General features: G+C 40.3%; 1 protein-coding gene across 1 annotated transcript; it reads right to left on the bottom strand.

Moving 5' to 3' along the window:
* Window positions 1-232: 232 nt before the first annotated feature.
* On the bottom strand, window positions 233-14,113 carry gucy2d (guanylate cyclase 2D, retinal). Its single transcript, XM_085419568.1, has 20 exons — window positions 14,012-14,113; window positions 11,087-11,136; window positions 8,780-9,780; window positions 8,260-8,561; window positions 7,762-8,134; window positions 7,580-7,664; window positions 7,395-7,509; window positions 7,128-7,247; window positions 6,938-7,018; window positions 6,620-6,796; window positions 6,383-6,536; window positions 6,131-6,280; window positions 5,847-5,995; window positions 5,602-5,765; window positions 4,901-5,093; window positions 3,344-3,518; window positions 2,430-2,528; window positions 1,704-1,798; window positions 1,526-1,608; window positions 233-1,365 (listed from the first exon to the last, which is right to left on the bottom strand). Exons 3-20 carry the CDS (start codon window positions 9,642-9,644, stop codon window positions 1,281-1,283), a joined length of 3,465 nt encoding a protein of 1,154 aa, XP_085275694.1. The 5' UTR covers window positions 9,645-9,780; window positions 11,087-11,136; window positions 14,012-14,113; the 3' UTR covers window positions 233-1,280.
* Window positions 14,114-15,893: the final 1,780 nt, after the last annotated feature.

Genomic DNA, 15,893 nt, shown 5'->3' with positions numbered 1-15,893 from the left:
GGCTGCATGCAGTGTTAGTGCACTGTTAGTGACAAATGGTTTGGGCCTTACATCCTTTATGTTTTGATAGAAAATGTCAACATAGTGTAAAGCAGTTCACATTTAATTAGAAAGAACACACAGCTAATGTAGTCTCACAAAGAAAAGAGAGTATTACAGCGAGAGAAGCATAACGCCGATGCGCATGATAAAGAAGAATAGAATAAAGAAGTATTTGTTATTAAGTGGTGTGTTTGATGAATTTTTAAATTTACTGTTTTCAAAACTTAAAAAAGCAAACACAAAAAATATTAATTTTTTTGATTAATATTGCGAATTACAGTCATTTACTTACATTCACAAACAGAAAAGAATAATTTAAGTGGTCGAATCATTTCAGTTCAGATCAGAATTTTTTTGTTTTAAATGAGTTTTTGTCAGATTTCTAAAAATATTTATGCTTACTTGCATAAATAAATTTGTTAAGCACTGCATATTGTTGATATCCAGCTAGAAACAAACAGGCCACAGATGTAAATCAAATTTTTAAAGACCAAGTGGCCAAAGAGGAATTGTGTTTATTTTTTAGATATATTTTAATAAAACTATAAAATATTAAATCCACCATGTTTTAATGTATATATAGATTTTGATCACTTTTGGGTGGCATGGCTTCTTCCATCATCTGTAAACAACACTGCCGCTACAAAAGCAAAATCAGAGCTACCCTCGACCTGAGCTCCGAATGTGCTATCCAGGTTTGCAGCTGAAATTGCTATAAAAATGTATTAATGTTTTCATTCTGTGCTGTTGTGACAGGGTTAATGCCTCTAAAGTGAGTCCAGTGTAGACACCATTATAGCTGAGATGAATAATCAGGCAGTAATAGCTTCCACCATTAAGGTGTTTATGACAGCATCCCTCCAGAATCTCTATAAAGCACGTGGTTCAGTACAAATACATACAATACAGTACACCAGCATTACACTTAATACTGTAATCATATTTGTAGACACCTTCGTCGTTACGCCTTTCTGTTAGGCAAAATGTGCTGTTCTATAAACCTACACTTTTTGGATATGCAGTGTCACTTTTGTCTATTTTTGGTATAAAACATCCAATAAACATATAGAGCATAGACATAGTTTCACCTACTTTTTTCATACAAGAGCAAAGGATTGATTGATGTGATTAATATAGAAATTTTCTTTAGTCTTGTGTGTAGTTGCTGTCAGATATTGCATGTTCAACTTTTCAGTCAATGATCTACCTCTGATCACTTTCCAATGATAAACCACGGGCTAGTTTGTCTTCTTCTGTCGATCCAGGAATTTTTGTCTTCTGTCGGCGGGTATCTCTTCTAAACTGATCACATGAGTGCATTCCCTGTAATAGGAAACACACCTTTTTATGCACCGTAAATTGGAACAAAGAAAACAACAAGCAACTTTGATTGCAGTAACTTTTTCTTTAAAATGATCAAAACGGATTCAGTCGGACAAATTGCATCTATTAACATGTGTAAATGACAGAACCATTCTCTTACCCTGGAAGGTCTCGAGGATCAGGCAGAGGTTTGGTGAAATCCTCTTTACCCACCAACCAATAAGTGGTCTCAATACCTTTTCCCTACAAATAAACAATCATCAGCAATCAGTTGCTAAGAGCACATATCTAATGCTTCAGCAGGTGTAGAGGTTAGCGTCCCTTTTCATTTTATTTACCTTTAACTCTGTCAGACCTCTGACATCAATTTTATATCCGAGGTTCAAGCTCTTCAGGACATCAACTGTGCTTTGGTTGACATGGATTCTGTAAGCTGTGCAAATACAGGTGAAACCTTAGCTTTGGTACAGGTACACAGTTTAATATAAAATCTTGGGCTTGGAGCATTCCTGGGTTTAAAATGACTAAGTCTACAAGACTGGGCAGAAAACAGACTGTTCTTCTGAGGTTAAGCCACTTGGTGGCAGCATATTACCCATCAGTATAATCATGTAGCACATAACTGTTACTTTAGATTAAGTTTGACTGAAACTACCACTGATAAGTTGAATGTGAATGTTTTTCAATACAAATTTTTAATTACAATTATTTACTGAGAACATTATTAAATGAGAGGGTTTTTTTTTTTCTAAATTTCCTTTTCTTTTTTCCTTTTTTAAATTACAGGGCATTTACTAAATGTGTGCACCTTGTAGAAGGTTGCCAAGAAAAACTTGGTCATTGACGGCATTTATTCCGAAACTTTAAATTGGCCTCTAATTCTGCTGATAGCCTTAAAGGATTAGGAAGGACTCCTCACTCAAAGCCCTATTTAGCTTCAAGCAGCATGCACACAAATTGAAAGACACCTGACCTCCCTCCCACTATTCCAGCATTAGAAAAAAAGAAAAAGAGAGCGAAAGAAAGAAACATGTGGTTCATACAATCATGCACAAGACACTCACGCAATGCCGTGGACTCCATTCGAGATGCTGTGTTGACAGTGTCTCCAAACAGACAGTACCGAGGCATCGTAAGGCCGACTACTCCTGCTACAACTGGGCCTACAAACAACAGTACATATATTCCTCCATAACAATACCTTAAATATTCTTTATACTGGTATGCTTTTAAGCCTTTTTCTCTACAGTTTCAACCCAATATATAAAAATATAGCTCCTGTGCACATAAAGAAAGTCACAGTATAGAATCACAAATCCAGAGTATGCAGTGTGTTAATTGGATGACAGCACTCTAAGTGGATAGTGTTTTACTCTTCCAGGAATAAGCTTCAGACACAGATAAAGGAGGTAAAAATGCCTCCTCGTCATTGCAGCTTTAGTCCCTGTGGTTCTATTTCTCTGAATTCCCTTTGGATTTAATTTGCACGGTTTTACTTTTTACGCATGTATTTGGCTTTTATAAACAGGTGTGTGGATAGATCATTATTGACCTTTTTCTTCAGATTAAATTCTAAACCCAGAATTTTTTTTATAATTATTTATAATAATAATAATTTTTTCTTTCATCCTGTCTCTCTCTTCCCAACCGGTCATGGTAGATGGCCGCCCCTCGCTGAGCCTGGTTCTGCTGGAGGTTTCTTCCTGTCAAAAGAGAGTTTTTCCTTCCCACTGTTGCCAAAGTGCTTGCTCATAGGGGGTCATTTGATTGTTGGATTTTCTCTGTAAGTATTATTGTAGGGTCTACCTTAAAAATATAAAGCGCCTTGAGGCATCTGTTGTTGTGATTTGGAGTTGTATAAATAACATTGAATTGAATTTCACAGCACGCCCAGTAAGGAATCTTCGTGAGAAGCTTAAAGCTTAAATCACACATTCAGGGTTTGTCACATCACAGAAAGGATGAACACATTATTTACCACTGTGCAGGCCAACACGTATTCTGATTTTGAGATCAGGCATGTGCCTCGCCTTGAAGGTTCCAATGCAGTGGAGGATGTCAAGAGACATGTTGGCCATTTCAGCTGCATGGCGATTGCCGTTCCTGTTGGGGACCCCTGATGCTACCATGTAGGCATCTCCAATAGTTTCCACCTAGAAGAGAAAAAGAGGAGAGTTGAACACAAACTGATACCATATAAGTCAAAAGTTTGGACACACCCTCTCATTCAGTGTTTTTTCTTTATTTTTACTACTTTCTACATTGTAGACACATCAAATATATGAAGCAAGATATATGGAATTATGTAGCAAAGACAAAATGATAAATAACTCTAAATGTGTCTTATATTTTAGATTCCTCAAAGTAGCCACTCTTTGCTTTGTCAACAGCGCTGCAAACCCTCGGCCTTCTCTCAATAAGCTTCATGATGTAGTCACCTAAAACGGTTTTCACTTCACAGGTGCGCCTTGTCAGGGTTCATTTGTGGAGATTTCTTGCCTTGGGACCATCAGTTGTGTTGTGCAGAAGTACACAGCTGACAACTGTTGGAATTCATATTAAGGTAAGAACCAACCAGCTAAGTAAAGCGAAACGACAGTCCATTATTTTAAGAACTAAAGGTCAGTCAGTTCAGAGCAGTCACAAAAACCATCAAGCACTACGACAAAACTGCCTCTAATGAAGACCGTCCCAGAAAAGGAAGACCAAGAGTCACCTCTGCTGTTGAGGATAAATACATCCGAGTCACCAGCACCTCAGATTAGAGCCCAGATCAATGCCGCACAGAGTTCAAGTAGCGGGCTCATCTCTACATCAACTGCTCAGAGGAGACTGCACGAATCAGGCCTTTATGGTCAAATAGCCGCCAGTCGCCCTAAACCCAATCAAGATGGTTTGGGATGAGATGGACTGCAGAGTAACAGCATGAGGGCCAACAAGTGTTCAGCATCTCTGGGAACAGTAAGCAAAGTAAGCAAAGCATGTCTATTTTGAAGAATCCAAAATATAAAACATGTTTTAACTTATTTCACACTTTTCTTTTCTTCACTACATAATTCATATGTGCTCATTCATAGTTTTGATGCCTTCAGTCAGAATCTACAATGTAAATAGTCATCTAAATAAAGAAAAAACATTAAATGGGAAGGTGTGTCTTTGATGATGATGATTACATATCTCTGGGTAGCTCCTAATTTTTTCCCAAAAGGATGACAATAAAGGAATAACAAAGGAGCTACAGGAAAGAAATGACATGGCTACAATAACACATCAGTTATCAGTTAAATCTATGTCGTTTCTAGTAAACTTTGATTGGTCATTACATAAATATATTCTATATAATACTGTAATATAATATAAAATACTATATATATATATATTACATTTTGTTTTCCAGGACAGATGAAGGAAGCAGCAATGGAGCATAATGGCATGTAACATGGGGAAACGAACCATGGGAGGTGGAGCAAAGGCTCAGCCTGAGTGCAGCTACCTGGGTGACATTTATGTCATGTGTTGGTATTTCAACATTCACCTTGTAGACATCATGCAGCAGAATGATAGCATCAAAAAGTGAGTAGAGGTCATTGAGTAGGTTGACCACCTCAATGGGTTCGCTAAGAGATGAAATGGTGGAGAAGCCCACAATGTCACTGAAGTACAGCGTGATCTGATTGAAATGCTCTGGTTTGACAGGCTTGCCTGTCTTCAGTGCCTGGGCCACAGACCTAAAGGAGAAATGGATAAGTGGAAAATGAAATGTTCAGGACATACAGACGATTACAGACATTCAGCTTTAGTCCTTATTTCTAAAAACATGTGCAAGAACTACGTATCAATATGGAGTCAACAGTTTAATACAGATCTGTTTCTATATGTTCTTTTATGACTATATGACTAAAATAAATTCAGCTTTTTGTTTAATGAGACAACTGAAAAAAATCTCATCTCATAGTTTCTGAGCATTGCTTAATGGTACATTTATTAATGTTTCAACAAATCAGAGAATAACTGGAATACACCTGAGATATTTCTGTATAACTCCACAAATTTGTCTCAAATAATTTCTACAGTGTGCAGCAAGCCTCTGAACCAAGAACTGATCCAGCAACAGCTTGAGGTGTTGACTGATCTGCAAACCCCAGAAGGTAATCATGTTTAAAACTCAATACTTATGGCTATGGAGTCAATACTGTCATGTCTTTCATGTGCTAATGAAAGCTGATGGAAACTCACTTGGGCAACATCTGAGCCACCAGATTGTCAGTCTTCTGCCTCTCCACCTCCAGCTCCTCCGTCCTCTCTCTGATCAGATCCTCTAAGTTGGAGGAGTACTGTTCCAACATGCGCAGCATGGAGTCAATGATGTTGGTTTTCTTTCCCTTGGTGATGCTCTTGAACTGTCACATGGAGAGAAAAACTCAGCTGTGTCCACCTAGCTACAGACTAACATGTGAAAACATACAAACATGTGTTTATACCTGTTTGAAGATATCATCAAAGGTCGGCCTCCGCTCTGGTTCTTCGCTCCAGGCCTGTTTCATGACCTGTATCACGTCCACCGGGGCCTCCTCCACTGATATGACAGGCCGACACAAAGGCGGAGGCTCCTTGACCTTGTTGATAATCTCTGTCATCATACACATAAACAAAAAACCCGCCCAGGCAGAAACATTAGTGCAAGATTTAGTTTACCCAGTCTTGTCAGCTAACTGTGATTTAAACTGTTAATGAAAAGTACTAAAAGTAGTAGCATATTACTTACCTTTGGGAGGCATGTCCAACATGCAGAAAGGTGCAGAGCGGGAGATGACCTCCTGGCAAACAATGGAGAAACTGTAGACATCACCTGCAAAAGTGCCCCTCCTCCTCTCACTAGAACTTCGCAGCAGCTCAGGAGCCGTCCAAAGTAGATCTTTTTTTTTTTTTATCAAGTGCACAGTTAGTAAAAAATGATACATGCAAACAAAACTTACAATAATAATTATTACGTGGATGTGCATGCGCATGCACTCACCCTCTGGCTTTTCATCTGTGTCAATATTTTGGACAATCCAAATCTCATTGAACCCGTAATCTGTCACCTTCAGCACAAAACGCCCATCTACCACACAGTTACGGGATTTGAGTCGACCGTGGATGATATCGCGATGGTGCAGGTACTTCATACCCTGATGCCAGTTTGTAGAAATGTGTGACAAACATGGTAAAATAAGAAATGAAACACTGACAGATCACCTCATAGATCTCTTACCCGGATCAGATCCGATAACAAGGAAGACTTGAACATCCAGTCGAGACGCACTTCTTCATTGCTGAGCAAATCCTCCAAGCTGCCCCTGGTGCAGTGCTCGATCACAACACCAAAGATCCCAGAGTCGAAGAACAGCCCCAGTAACAGATTGAGGTTCTCGTGCCTCATTTCTCTGAGCTGAGAAGCAAACAGTGGCAATATTAGATATAGTTCACTGTAGCTTTTGTGATCAGGGTGTTAAGGCAAATTCAGATGACCAAATGGTTTCTGGCTACAGTTAAGATTCAGTTATCCATTAAATAACATATTTTCATTTACCTTGACAAAGACATTCTCAGTGCTGTTATAGACGTTTGATACTGATCCAGCAGGGCATTTCTTCAGCCAAACCCAGTCACCCTGGCATTTAAACAAACAACAAAGTCATCGTGACACCAAAAACATCAAAAAGACTTCAGCTTCTAAACATTGTACTGAAGTTTACTGAATGTGAACATCTGACTCTCACCTCAAAAACAGCAATATTCGAGCTGTCTGGCGTGGACGCCAAGTAGCTACGGCCGGACACTGAGTGGTGAGGCGTCTTCATATCCCCCTGGCTTTTTGCTATACTGTCATCATTTAGCTTCTGCTCACACACAGGGTTCAAAGAGGATGTGTAAACTCAGAGTAAACAATGTGCAGCTTTCATACAGTCCATACTACTGTAGGTATGTAGTGCGTGCATTTCAGAGAGAAGCCAAAGACAGCAGTATTGATTCAGCACAGAACTCACCCGCTTGCTGACTTGGGTATTGATGAAGACCAGGTCATCAAGGGTCAGGACCACCTTGGTCGATCCGCTACTGTGGCCACCACCTCCAAAGCTGAACCCAACTTTGCCATCTCTCCTGAAAAGACCGAAAACAATCATTACATATTTTCCAAGCTACACAAGCCTGAACAAAATCAGATACATACCTGTAGCGAAGAAAGATGTTTACTAAAAATCCAATCAACGAAATGAACATCAGGAAAAGCAAGAAGACAGCAACCGAATTTATGCCTTGGGAGAGAACCACAAAGATAGTTTGAATGCACTAAAGTCAGCATTGGCTTATTTTTAAATTTGTTTTTAGCAATGGCACTACAAGCACAATCACCTCCAGTACAGGCAAAGTATGGGCTAAACCAGCAGGTTGAGTCTTTGTAGGGAGTGCTCCCTGCAAAATGGATTGAACGGCCAAGATATTTCAAGCCCCCGCTCTTGCTGTCCGTGTGAGAAGCATGAAGCGAATGAGTGGAGTACAGGGTGTTGCCAATGCCGCTGTAGTCCAGGACCACATATTGAGCTTGCATGCCTTCACCGTTCCTGCCAGCCCTCAGGGGCTGATTGAATCCTTCAAACTCAAAGCCACCCTCGCCATCGGCCAGGATCCGACCAGTTACCCAGTGGCCTTCTCTATCGCGGGCCTGCTCAACAGCCATAGCTGTGTAGTACATCATATTGTAGATGGTGCCAAAGAATGGAGAAACCTTAAAGAAGGGACAGCACAGTAGCCATTTAAACTTCAGATTTGTGTCTTTTTCCTATCCTTCAAGATTTGTCTTTTACTTTCTGTCATTTCTTAATGAAGTAGATTCTTATTAGATGTTCTCACCTGCTCTGGGGGAGTGCTGGTACGTATTTCATAGCTGTCCTGTGCTTGTTTGAAGGCCTCGTAGAAATTGCGTTCACCAGAGTCCATGGTGATAGTTAAAACTCCATCAAAGGCTTTCCGGAGCTTGGTGTCATTGCCCAGCATATAGTAGGGTGCATCATTGTAGGGTAGTGAGTAGAGAAGGGTGTCGTAGGGAATGAACACATAGCCACGATCAATCATGCGCATAGCCGAGGCTGTTGTCAGAAGTTGGTACTGGGCTTGGCCACCAATCAGGACTGAGGGCATGCACATGATGACCACTAGAAAAGTAAAGTTTAAAGACAGTTTATAATCCCAATTCATGTGAAATATAGCATGTGCAGGCTTTGTAACTCTATGAGGTCTGATTAGCTTAGTTACTCTACCCTAACCTGAACCCCAACCCTATGTTTTGGAAATTAAAGGAAAAAAAAGAATATTCAGATATCACATCACAGTCGTTTTGTTCAAGTTGAACTGTGTTTTTTTAGCAACTCACCTCTGACCCGGTCTGTCTCCCGCACTTTTGTCAAAGCTGCCCGAGGCCCTTCTTTGTTGTTCTCCATTGTGACCACTGGTTTAACAGGCAGGCCAAGGGCCCTAAGTGAAGAGGCCAGCTCATGCCCTGTGGCTTCCCACAAGTCTGACTCCTCTGAGATTATGGCCACGTGGGCCCACCGAAAAAATCGCAACACTGTAAAAATTACATGAGAGGAGAGTGGCAGTGGCCTCATGAAACTAGGATACATATGTCCTTTATTCATATTGGGTTTGAGGCAGGCCCAGGAAAGATGCCCAAGATCCCACTCTTTGGCGTACAAAGCAGCTGAGGAGCAGTAGCCTGGGTTGGCTGGGCCCAAGTAAGCAGCTGCATAACCTTTCAGCCCAGCAAAGCGAGCCAGGGCACGGGATGACTGGCAGTCCTCATTGATCAGCTTGTAGTCATACCAGTAGCCTTTACTGAGGTAGGTGTTCTTGTTTATGCGGTTGATGGCAAGGCTGGCAGCCAAGTCAGGGAGGGCTTTTGAGTATAGTACGTCACATGTCCAGGGTCCAACTAGAGCCATTGTGAAAGTGGTTGCAGAGGCTTGATGGGGAAAAAATGAGACTATGAGGAAGGGCAAAAGAAGCCAGTTCCTCCACCAGCTCCTGGTGTGTTGCAGGGCAGATGATAGCAGCTGCGGTCTGGATGATAATGACCTTTTTGACAATGATGACGATGCTGAAAAAGATTCAAATCGACTACATCCGCTGAAAGTGTCTGTCCATATATGTTTTTTTCTCCTCCCTTTTATGAAGTTGTGCTGCCATCGCGGGTGGTAGGAGAGGTTGTGCAGACAGCAGGGGTCTATGTGTTGTGCCATTTTCTCACACAGCTGTTTAGATGCTTCACACACAGAAGGCTAGTGGTGGCTGTTTAGCGTGAGAGTTTCTCTGTAAATGGGAATGTCTCCCTCTAGTCCAAAGCTGGACAGGTGACAGCACGACTCCAAGCCATCACTGCCAACGAAAAAAAAGGTGGAAAGCATGAGAAATGTTGTAGAACGACATTTAATCTGATCTGTGTTTGGGTCCTCTGGTTTTAAAATGCATCTATCAACACATAAGCTAGCCTCACATCCCACTGCGATGTTTTATTTAACAGAACATAATGTTGAATCTAATTAGTTATCCATCTGCTTCGGTGATGAAATGGTGCCCAGTGTCCCTGTCCTGTTCCTCTGAGAATTAATGGCATGTGAGTAACAAGCTGATTAGCTCTGCCCAGGCCATGCAGTTTTAAAGTGCAAAGCTTAGCTTAGCAGGCCGTACATAGGTGATTCGGGTTCACCTTTAAGAGACACATAAGCTATTTTCTAATTTTTAACTGGAATTTCTGGCCAATACAAACTGAATTTATTGAAATAAATGTAAAGTATCCTATATAAGTGTTAACACAACTGGAAATTCAATATATATTGCAATTTGATAATTCACATTTTTAGTGGTATTAAGTATGAGCACTGACAGCAGAGCAAAAGGCCTCAGTAGCTTGCTTCTGGTGGTGTTAGAAAACAGTTTGGAAATGTTCCCATACATATTTTTATATACATAAATAAAATATGTATTGGAACATAAATATAAAAGATTTAGTCATCATCTTAACCCTGTAATGTCAAGTGTATCATATTTTATACATGAGTTTTTGAGACCTTTACAGCGTGATTTTAACCCTAACCCATTTATATGTTAAGCAATAAATTCCACAATAAAGGATGAATGTAGAAAAAAATCTTCAAATTAAAGCTCAGACATGCATGCAAAATATTTTTATTTTATTTTTTTATGTGTTGTCTGTTTTTGTCAGAAGATTTAAGAAACACTCCAGCTTCAAACACATATTTTTTGGGGGAATTATTTCATGCTTTAAGCTTTAAATGCTAAAAGTGTCAGATTACTTTTAAAAAAAAATAAATAAATAAAAATAAAGGTAAATCACAGAGAAGTTAAAACTCTTCTAAATTAGATTTCTTGATAAACAAATGTTAAACTACAAATTTCAGTGTTCTTAGCCTGTCCTAAAGCTAAGTTAAAGCACATGAGTAGCAACCATCAAGGCTCCTGAAAGTGGCTAATGCTGACTTTGGCTTATCAGTTGCTAATATCTTAAGAGGAGCAGGGACTAGAATGTACTAAGCTTGTTCTGATATGCCACTGAAAATTGCATCATTTTATTGAGTTAAATACCCCAAAAGTCTATTTCAAATTCAAAGACAGATCTAGTTTACAAGAGAAAAGTCAGTGCTTGAAATTTCCGTGGCCTCACCTATACAGAAGCGGCTGATGAACACATTCCTTTCATTAATAGTGACCGACCTATGGAAGAGAATTCAATAAAATAAATGTTACAAGAAAATAAATTCTGACCTGGAGCAGTTTTTCTACAAAGGAGCCATGTCAGGGTTGCAGTTTGTCCTTCAGCACCATCCGAGCTCCAGGTGGATTAAGAATACTAAAGCACCCAGCAGGAGCAGTTACCTGTGGTCCTTTGTTGAAAAAAACTACCATATGTAATCCAAAAGTCACGTGAAGTAAAAAGTAAACAAATAAATAAATAAAATCAGCTATCTCCACTTGTACCTAAAGTTCCCAAAGACAATACTGAAAATGACACATATCCACATTTCCAGTAGCTTAGCCTCGCTTTCGTTCTTCCTGTCCCTGGCTTGGATTGGGACCAGTCTGAAAGCACTGAGTAATGGGATGGTGCGTGAGAAGAAGCGCAGCTCTGATCCAGAGTTTGGATTGGCTAAAAATAGACTGGCAGACAGCTGGGGACAGTAACAAGTAAATGGAAGAAAGAAATGGAAGAGTGAGAAGGACTGACAAGCTTTGACTTCTTAACCTTCCTTAGCTTTTAATCCACGGTGTGGAAAGAGAGTGTGTGGGGGGCGGGAGTAGAAGCACATCCACTGTCTTTTGCACTGTGTGCTAACTGAGGTGCTGATGTAATCTAGAAATTATCACATTCACAAATTAGTTGTAAAACAACCTAAGCCATCCATCAGTCCTTAAGTATTTTAAAGACTGATGGACAGTCGGACCAATCAGAGCCGGGATGAACTGGTGAGAAAATAGTGCTTCACAATGAGCATGACCAAGAGATGCTCAGATTATATAAGTATATTAAATCAGTCTTAGGTATTAGGAAAGCATAAAGACAAGAGAAGGTATAATATCCCGTGCAGTACTCCTCATACAGTGGGGCAAAAAAGTATTTAGTCAGCCACCGATTGTGCAAGTTCCACCACTTAAAATGATGACAGAGGTCAGTAATTTGCACCAGAGGTACACTTCAACTGTGAGAGACAGAATGTGAAAAAAAAAAATCCATGAATCCACATGGTAGGATTTGTAAAGAATTTATTCGTAAATCAGGGTGGAAAATAAGTATTTGGTCAATAACAAAAATACAACTCAATACTTTGTAACATAACCTTTGTTGGCAATAACAGAGGTCAAACGTTTACTATAGGTCTTTACCAGGTTTGCACACACAGTAGCTGGTATTTTGGCCCATTCCTCCATGCAGATCTTCTCGAGAGCAGTGATGTTTTGGGGCTGTCGCCGAGCAACACGGACTTTCAACTCCCGCCACAGATTTTCTATGGGGTTGAGGTCTGGAGACTGGCTAGGCCACTCCAGGACTTTCAAATGCTTCTTACGGAGCCACTCCTTTGTTGCTCGGGCGGTGTGTTTTGGATCATTGTCATGTTGGAAGACCCAGCCTCGTTTCATCTTCAACGTTCTCACTGATGGAAGGAGGTTTTGGCTCAAAATCTCATGATACATGGCCCCATTCATTCTGTCCTTAACACGGATCAGTCGTCCTGTCCCCTTGGCAGAAAAACAGCCCCATAGCATGATGTTTCCACCCCCATGCTTCACAGTAGGTATGGTGTTCTTGGGATGCAACTCAGTATTCTTCTTCCTCCAAACACGACGAGTTGAGTTTATACCAAAAAGTTCTACTTTGGTTTCATCTGACCACATGACATTCTCCCAATCCTCTGCTGTATCATCCATGTGCTCTCTGGCAAACTTCAGACGGGCTTGGACATGCACTGGCTTCAGCAGCGGAACACGTCTGGCACTGCGGGATTTGATTCCCTGCCGTTGTAGTGTGTTACTGATGGTGACCTTTGTTATTTTGGTCCCAGCTCTCTGCAGGTCATTCACCAGGTCCCCCCGTGTGGTTCTGGGATCTTTGCTCACCGTTCTCATGATCATTTTGACCCCACGGGATGAGATCTTGCGTGGAGCCCCAGATCGTGGGAGATTATCAGTGGTCTTGTATGTCTTCCATTTTCTGATGATTGCTCCCACAGTTGATTTTTTCACACCAAGCTGCTTGCCTATTGTAGATTCACTCTTCCCAGTCTGGTGCAGGTCTACAATACTTTTCCTGGTGTCCTTCGAAAGCTCTTTGGTCTTGGCCATGGCGGCGTTTGGAGTCTGACTGTTTGAGGCTGTGGACAGGTGTCTTTTATACAGATGATGAGTTCAAACAGGTGCCATTCATACAGGTAACGAGTGGGGGACAGAAAAGCTTCTTACAGAAGACGTTACAGGTCTGTGAGAGCCAGAGATTTTCCTTGTTTGAGGTGACCAAATACTTATTTTCCACCTTGATTTACGAATAAATTCTTTACAAATCCTACCATGTGAATTCATGGATTTTTTTTTCACATTCTGTCTCTCACAGTTGAAGTGTACCTCTGGTGCAAATTACTGACCTCTGTCATCATTTTAAGTGGGGGAACTTGCACAATCGGTGGCTGACTAAATACTTTTTTGCCCCACTGTACAGGAGACATTTTGTTACCAGAACAGCAACGTGTCACTCACTCAAATATACACATAAAATCTGTGCTGGGGTGAAACCTTCACTTTCAGACAGAGAGTTGTTTTCAATCTTTGCTCATCATGCACACCTTAGCATGACCTTGGTGAGAAACTTTGGCTCTAATGCAGCTGGCTGTTTTATCATTGATGCCCACTTTAAATTATAGAAATGCTACTGACCTCTTGGGTCTCGAGTCTAACAAAGGCAACTGTGTCTGTAGCTCCATATAACCCTGCTGCTTTGCATTACCCCCTTCTTACATTCAGTTCAGCTCTGTTTTATTTATACCACACCACTTGGATACATATGATATTACAATAATGTCAAAGGAAATATGACAATTACCTTTGTGCATTTCACAAACTCTCACCAAGTTAAATGTTGGTGGCAAGCTTCTTCTACCCTTAAAGTGGAGTGGAAAACCCATCACAGTGGTTCTGTACAGCCATCAAACTCATATCAGGAACATGCAGCTCCTGATCAAGATGTACTTGCAGATGGACAGGGAGGAAAGAGACAAGACAGACAGAGAGAAAGAGGACAAAACACAAACCACAAACTTAAGCCTCGAAAACATTAAGTTACGTTAACTTAAGAGGGGTGAACTACACTAACTTGTTTATTTTGAGTTTGCAGTGCTCGAGTAGGATAAGTCATTTGAAGTTAATATGGTACATCCAAGCAAAAGTTAATTACACTTCATACAAATCCTCTGTTAAGCAGATATTACAGTAGCACACACTGAAAGCAACATTATGCAGCCACAAGAGGTCTAAACACAACACAGCTGAAATAATAATCATGAGCCCCGTGAGTTTTTGCATTTGCTATTGCAGAAGTATTACATAATTCGTAAAAACAAGCACAAATTCAGTAAATTAAATGAAACAAGTTTGCACAACTGCACTGCTCTGTAGGCAGGTGAAATGTGCAGATAACTCAGTGTAAGCAACTAAACCTTTCAATTAGCATGGAATAAGTGAAATGCAATCAATTGAATCATGGAAATACTTTAAATGTCCTTCTTTGGATCAAGTGAGTGCACTGTACAAATTAGCACAGTGGCATTTATAGTGTATGCCACGAGTGCATGTTTATAACATGAAATAGCTACATTTATATGGAGTGAGCCATCGGATGGTTCAGCGTTCAGGGAGCTGGTTACATGCTGATCAGATAGCTGAGCTCTGCTTCCCATTCTACTTTTGGAAATTGTAAGACCAAGAAGTGCTCTGTTAGGATAATATGGGTATGTGAGGTCTTGAAGAACCTGGTCATTCGGGGTTTTAAATTTGAGGAGAAGGATTTTACACCAGTTTTTTCAATTTTTGGAAGTGTGCTCAGCAATTTCACTATGGCACTGCTGACCAGTCAGAGCATCTCAGAGTTATATAGGAGCAGGTTGATGGTAAAGAATTACAAAAGAATTAACAATGCACGGACTCTGGCATCACTCTGAGACAGGGTTCTTAAATTAGATATTATTGCACAGATGAAAGAAGGTGGCCCCAAAGAGTTGTTTTATGTTATCAAGGACTCCAAACTTCTGCTATCACCAAACACATGAACCTTTGGACTACTGACTCATCATCTACTCAAACAAACTGTCAATAAGACAGAAAGCAGCATAGTGTGCTTCCTATAAACCCAATGGTACTTTCCAGTTTCAGTAATAAATCGTTGAGATCACTGGCATTAAATAAAATGATTCTCTTGTCCATCAGTCTTTAAGAAGATTGTAAACTTTCACCAGTTCTGTTTAAACTGTTTCTCTGACAGAAACAATTCACGACCATTTGCAACCATTTTTTAAAGGATTTCAGCTATACTGGGGCAGGATTTAGGTCGATAAGTGGCTGAAACGCTTGGATTGAATGAAGCCTTTATTAAGTAGAGGTTTAATTACATCGGCTTTACAGCCTGTGAAACCTAGTTTGTTGATAATGCTAAAACGTACCTGTAATTTTTAAAAAATATTATCATTAAGCCAATTACACCTGAGATTTTTCTTAAATAACTAGAACCTCACCTGTTAAAACAGCAAATGACTCGAGCAAACACTACTTTCTGTTTGACTGAGGCACTTTTTTCATGCAGTTTTGCATCATATTGTCCATGCAAGCCACTGCAAAATTTGGAATATATGCCTGACATAGTAGTTAGAGTCAAAAGATCAACATGAGCGCAATACATGTTTAAACAGGGAGATGTCCTGGGTGAACTGGTG

Source organism: Rhamphochromis longiceps, linkage group LG10 (genome assembly GCF_057381845.1).
Source record: "Rhamphochromis longiceps isolate RC_006_pf linkage group LG10, R_longiceps_female_GT1.1, whole genome shotgun sequence".
Lineage (NCBI taxonomy): Eukaryota > Metazoa > Chordata > Actinopteri > Cichliformes > Cichlidae > Rhamphochromis > Rhamphochromis longiceps.
The sequence above is the reverse complement of the archived record's forward strand: the minus strand, read 5'-3'. Positions and strand labels throughout refer to the sequence as shown.

Bases quoted from the DNA above. Each gene is read 5' to 3' on its own strand.
- gucy2d (XM_085419568.1), bottom strand. From the start codon at position 9,644: ATGGCACAACACATAGACCCCTGCTGTCTGCACAACCTCTCCTACCAC. The intron at 7,665-7,761 runs GTGATTGTGCTT...TTCTCTCCCAAG, and splicing joins ATACTTTGCCTGTACTGGAG to GCATAAATTCGGTTGCTGTC. The intron at 1,609-1,703 runs GTAAATAAAATG...GTTTATTTGTAG, and splicing joins GAGGTCTGACAGAGTTAAAG to GGAAAAGGTATTGAGACCAC.